The sequence below is a fragment of the Anoplophora glabripennis genome, unplaced genomic scaffold (genome assembly GCF_000390285.2).
Source record: "Anoplophora glabripennis isolate ALB-LARVAE unplaced genomic scaffold, Agla_2.0 scaffold122, whole genome shotgun sequence".
In the NCBI taxonomy this organism is placed as follows: Eukaryota; Metazoa; Arthropoda; class Insecta; order Coleoptera; family Cerambycidae; genus Anoplophora; species Anoplophora glabripennis.
In genome coordinates, this window is record NW_019416406.1 from 101,411 (window position 1) to 107,410 (window position 6,000).

The 6,000-nt window shown below is 34.6% G+C and overlaps 1 protein-coding gene across 4 annotated transcripts in view; it reads right to left on the reverse strand.

The window, feature by feature from the left end:
* LOC108907894 overlaps nucleotides 1-6,000 on the reverse strand; it is a 64,859-nt gene that overhangs the window by 52,798 nt on the left and 6,061 nt on the right. For all 4 annotated transcript variants that reach the window (XM_018711731.2, XM_023454461.1, XM_023454460.1 and 1 more), the window contains exon 2: nucleotides 2,628-2,730. In XM_018711731.2, coding sequence (XP_018567247.1) covers nucleotides 2,628-2,730 — 103 coding nt within the window. The remainder of the gene's footprint in view (nucleotides 1-2,627; nucleotides 2,731-6,000) is intronic.

Below are 6,000 nucleotides of genomic sequence, written 5' to 3' on the forward strand. Positions count from 1 at the left end.
AAACCATACGCGGAGAGGAACCCGGAAACATCTTGACAACATATATATATATACATATAAAATGATGCAGTAGAAACCAACTCTCTGACCCCAGAGAGACCAGCCACTTTCAGGTAAATAAAAAATCGGTTAAGAGGTAAAATTATAAAAGAGAGTGTCTTTTGCAATTTTTTTTAATGGAAGGAAAAGAGAACAATAATATTCAAGGATGTTATTAACCATGTCTTTTTAAGTGTTTAAAAAATATATATTTATTCAAAAATAGTACAAAATGGCCATGCTAGAGCCAATTTTGTGAGGCATGTTGAATTTGAGGTCTTCTGTGACATGCTGTGTAAATGACACTTTGATATGGAAGAAACAAAAAAAAATTTCTCTTAATCAACATGAGTATGGTTAGAGAAATGCGTAGGGGATTTTGAAAACATATAGTTTTGTGTGCTTAGCAAGCATTTGAAGGAAAAAGTTCAATTTTTAACAAAAAAAAGGGGGCAATCATTTGCCAATCATTAATGTTAAAGTCAACTTATTAAAATCCCATACGTTACTTCTCTTCAGAATGTTATTTTAAAGATGATCAAAATTTGGAATGTATAGAAAGAAAATTGTTGGAATTATGCTCCAAGCTGTTTTAAAAAATCCTTAATATTAAATTTTTGAAAAAATGATATAGGAACTTCTGTCATTTTTTTTAAGTAAATCACATTCTAAATTTTTCCTGACAGTGTTCCGATATTCTTTATAGTTCTTTATTTTATGTAAGGCTTTTATAAGATTAAATTGATTAAAATGAACACAAAACTTAAATATTTAGTTTATTCAGCCCCTTGCCAAAAATAATTATTAAAGATAATAAATACAAACCGCATATGACATTAATATGGTGCTTTTATATTCAAACGTGAAGATTTCCTATAATACTCTAAATAATTCCAGCTTATTTTCTTTTTAAAGTACATACTCTCACATTATTATAAATTTATTATTACTGGTAATTCTAAAAATCAACTCATTTAACATATTTAAGTAATTTTTTTATTTTATTTAATAACTGTACACTACACCATATTTAAACTATTTATCTTAAGGGTATCAAAAATAGTGATAGAAACAGGACAGCTAAAATACAAACAAGTCCACTGAAATAGCATAAACAGATCTCAAATATGTTTTTTTAATTTTTGATATATTAAAAAAAACAAATTTAGTTTTCCTATTTTATTACTTTTTTTTATCAAAACTAGAACATTTAGAAGATATTGAAATATTTAATTTATCGATTTTTGGTAAATTAGACAAAAAGAGAATGCTTCATATGCTGTGGACCTTTTTTGGCCTTAGAAAGTTCAAATCTACTTATGATCATTTATTATCTAATAAATTTACTTAAAACTAATTTCGAAAAAATTAAATTGATGAGGAAAATTGAGAACAAATGCCAAAACTAGCACTTCTATGAGAAAGCGTATAAAAGGTTGGCAAAAAATAGTTCTTTTCTTGGTCTGATAATAGAAAACCATAAAACAGAAAAATGAGAAATTTGGTCTTCTCAAAATCTTAAAAATTCTAATTTGATAAGTATCCAATATTCACCGATAGATCCTTGAACTAATTTTAGTGAGTGAAAAAAAATGTTATATCAACTGCTTATTAAAATTATTAAAAATAAATTGATAACAATATTGCAGTAAATATACTAACTTTAAAAAGACACTGAATTATTATCAAATAAATTGATAGCAAGAACACTTCTGGGGTTCCCTTGACTATTATGGGAAGTCCCTAAGATGATATCATAAGTACAATATTATTAAAATAATGATTCATTAATTAAATTAAATATTTAAAGGCACATGTACATTGAACACCCCTTTGCGCAGTTTTTAACTATTCACTAATTAAATGCCTGTCTAGTACTTTTTAAAAGTTTTAGTAAAACAATTTTAACTATAAAGGCAAAATAAAGAACATATCTATTTAAACAAGAAACATAATTTCACAGCAATTGCACATTATATTATTAGTAAACTAATGAATTAAAATGGTACTAAAGTATAGAGTACTTTTTATTTTTTAATACACAAATGGCACAATGAAAAAATTTATATAATTATGTATGTACAGCTATTTGTCTATTTTGTAGAAATGTTACTTATCGAATTTTACAACAAATTTACAGTTTGATTATAATACTTAATTCATCATTGAAAATATTAAATAATATAATTGTGTAAAGTAATGAGGATTAATCTTTTCTAAAATAAAAAATATTTGTTTACAATCAAGTACGTTTACTTAACTACTGCTAAAATAAAGCCAAGGTTAACCATTCCAATGAAGTGAAGAGTACCTATTATATAATTATTAATTAAACATCCTCTGTAAAATACATATATCTGTTCCTAATTGATGTGTAATTAAAATATTTTGTACAATCAATTCAAAGAATCTGATTTAACATATTTTTATAGTGTTAATTGAGTAACTAAGTTTATTTTGAATATGTCCATAACTCGTAAGATCTTAATATTAAAAATCAACTTAAAAAACTTTATGTTACATATAAGACCCTTGTTGCAATATACATGAAGGTTTTACAAGTGATATAAATAGTTGCTTATACTTACGTTAAGTTTTGACACCAATATGATGGGCCCCAGGTACATTCTTTCGCACCCAGAAGTTTTTTATGTCCTGGGCGTGGTGGAACAAAAACTCCACTAGTTAGGGCTGAAACAAAACATAATTTTACTTTTGACATTCTGCTATTCCGGTAGGTAATTTAAAATCTGATAGATAAAATATAAAAAAATTATTATAATTTATCTTTTTGAAATTGTTTGTGGTATAATTTATGTTTTTTTCCATTTATTTGAGTATTTTATCACGAAAAAATTTAAATATTAATCAAACACTAAAAGAATCAAAGGCTGCTTTAACTGTCACAATTTATTAAACACGTGTCTATTCTGAATCACTGATTTTTAAGATGTAAACTAAGTTAAAATGATATGTTATACCGATGTGTATATTTTATTTTTTCAGAGCAAGTTTATTGGTTAGACAATAATAACTTCATAAAACAATCCTTGAATGACTTTTTATGTAGGAGTTAATTCAATTTTTTTCTGGTAAAATGTGGGCATAAAAAAAGAAAATATGACGGCTAAGTAAGTTTCAATAAAAAAAGTTATCTTTAAAAAATAAATAAATACTCCATATTTACAAATTGTACTAAATGTAATCGATATAACAATGGGATCGGGACCGGTATGTAATAATATTGCAAAGTGGCATGTGTCGAGTGAACCATCAATGTCGGATCATAGACATATCCACTTTGAAATCATAACGGATTATAATCCGCAAGTAAGAACCTACAGAGACCTGAAAAGAACTGACTGGGACTCCTATAGAACGGAGTTGCAGGCCAGGACTAGGGAAATCTGTATAAAATTAAGAAACACATATGATCTTGAGAGGGCTGTGGAGGAACTCCAAAACGCCGTCACAAGATCATATGAATACAGCTGTCCTATCAAAGTGAGGTCCGACAAGCACACCATACCCTGGTGGAGCAAGGAACTCACACAGTTGAGGGGACAGACAAGGAAGTTTCCTTAGTAGTTACTTAATAGACCAAAGCGGACAGGAGAGTGGGAGGCTTATAGAGCAACCCTCACTGAGTATAATAAAGTAATTAGAAGAGCGAAGAGAGACTCATGGAGGAAGTTCTGTGAGGATATTGATAGTGTCCCACAGTGTGCTAAACTCCAGAGACTTCTCTCTAAGAATGGAAATACGAAACTCGGGTCTCTTAAAGCACCGAGTGGGGAATACACTAAAACTGGAAGAGAGACATTAGAGCTACTTCTAAATACTCGTTTTCCAGGCTCCAGGTTATTAAACCACGGAGATGAACATGACTGGGATCACCAGCAGAGGGTAACGACAGGGCCTCGACAGAATTGGGAGGTTGCCAAGACAGTGGTGAGTCAGTCACGAATAAGATGGGCTATAAGTTCTTTTGACCCATCATCACCATTTAAATCATCAGGAGCCGATGGAATCCTACCCATACTGTTACAGCAGGAGGTGGACTGTCTAGCTCCGGTTTTAAATCACGTCTTCAGAGCCAGCATTGCACTTGGTTATATACCGCTGGCATCAAGACCGACGAACGTGGTGTTTATTCCTAAACCAGGGCATCCATCGTATGCCTAGGCAAAGGCATATCGCTTGATAAGTTTAACATCTTTCCTCCTGAAAACGTCGGAGATAATAGTTGACAGGCATATGAGGGACGGGGTGTTGAGGGCAAATCCTCTACACAAGTACCAATACGCCTATCAGGCAGGCAGATCAGTCGACACAGCCCTTCATAGCCTAGTCACTAGGATAGAGAGGGCGATGGACGACAAAGATTTAGCTTTGGCAGCTTTTTTAGATATTGAAGGGGCATCTGATAATACACCTTTCAAATCTATTAATTCGGCAGTTCGCAACAGGGGCCTTGATGACACTTTATGTCGTTGGATAGATACCATGTTGAGAAACCAGACAGAAACAGCTACCCTTTTGGGAGAGACATCCAGGTATAAGGTAGGCCGGGGTTGCCCCCAGGGAGGCGTACTGTCTCCCTTGTTATGGGGATTAGTGGTGGACTGGAGGGCCTTAATTGAAAAGGATTTTGTACACAAGGCTATGCGGACGACTTAGTCGTTATCATTGTCGGGAAACATAATATTATCGTTTCAGAACTCATGAAAGAGGCTTTGAAATGGATAGATGACTGGTGTAAGGGGCAGGCATTGTCAGTAAACCCTGACAAAACAGTCGTAGTACCCTTCACCAGGAGAAGGAATTTAAATGGACTCTCTGAACCTATAATAGGGGAGAGGAGCATTAGGCTTTCCAGGGAAGTAAAATATCTAGGAGTGATACTGGATAATAAGCTTACCTGGAATGCGCACTTGGAAAAAGTGGTGAGTAAGGCGAAGCAGACATTGAGTGTATGCCGTCACCTTATTGGGAGAACCTGGGGACTGAAACCAAAGATGTCAAACTGGTTGTATACATCGATAGTAAGACCTAGAATTCTCTACGGCGCTGTGGTATGGTGGCAAAAAATACAACAGACCACAGCGAGGGAAAAACTGAATAGAATTCAGAGATTGGCCTGTTTAGATATAACAGGGGCGATGGCATCGACCCCAACAGCTGCACTAGAAGTCATGCTAATCTACCACCGCTGCATATAGTGGTGGGAAGAGTAGCACGGCTAGCAGCATATCGACTCAGGAATAACAACGACTGGAGGGGTAGTTCCCATTCCAGGATCATAGACACATCTATGTCGGAACCAACATTTGGGATGGTATCTGACAAGATGGTTCCAAGGTTTCACTTCCACAAGCCATTTGAGACAAGCAAATGGGAGGAAAGGTTTAATACCCTGGAAAGGTGGAGCCTAGTATAGTCTACAGATGGCTCCAAAATGACCAGAGGGACGGGTGCAGGAATATATGGACTCAGACCCAGATGGAGTGCAAGCTACAGTCTGGGGAAGTTCCCTACCGTATTCCAAGCAGAAATTTTCGCGATAATGGCGTGTCTGGCAGAGAATGTACGTAGAGGTTATAAACGTAAACTCATATATATTCTGATAGTCAAGCTGCAATTAAAGCTTTAGGCGCAGACAAGATAAGTTCAAAACTGGTGTGGGATTGTTTACAAATGCAGACTGAACTGGACACCAACAATACAATCAGACTGTGTTGGATGCCAGGGCACAATGGCATTTGTGGAAATGAGAAAGCGGATGAACTTGCTAGGAAGGGATCCGAAACAAAGTTCATTGGCCCGGAGCCTTTCTGTGGCACATCTCCCAGTGTGGTCAGGCGGGCTCTGGGCAAATGGACTGAGACAGAACACAGGAAATACTGGACTTCAAGGCCAGGACATAGCCATTCTAAGGAGCTTATGGAGTATCCTTCGAAG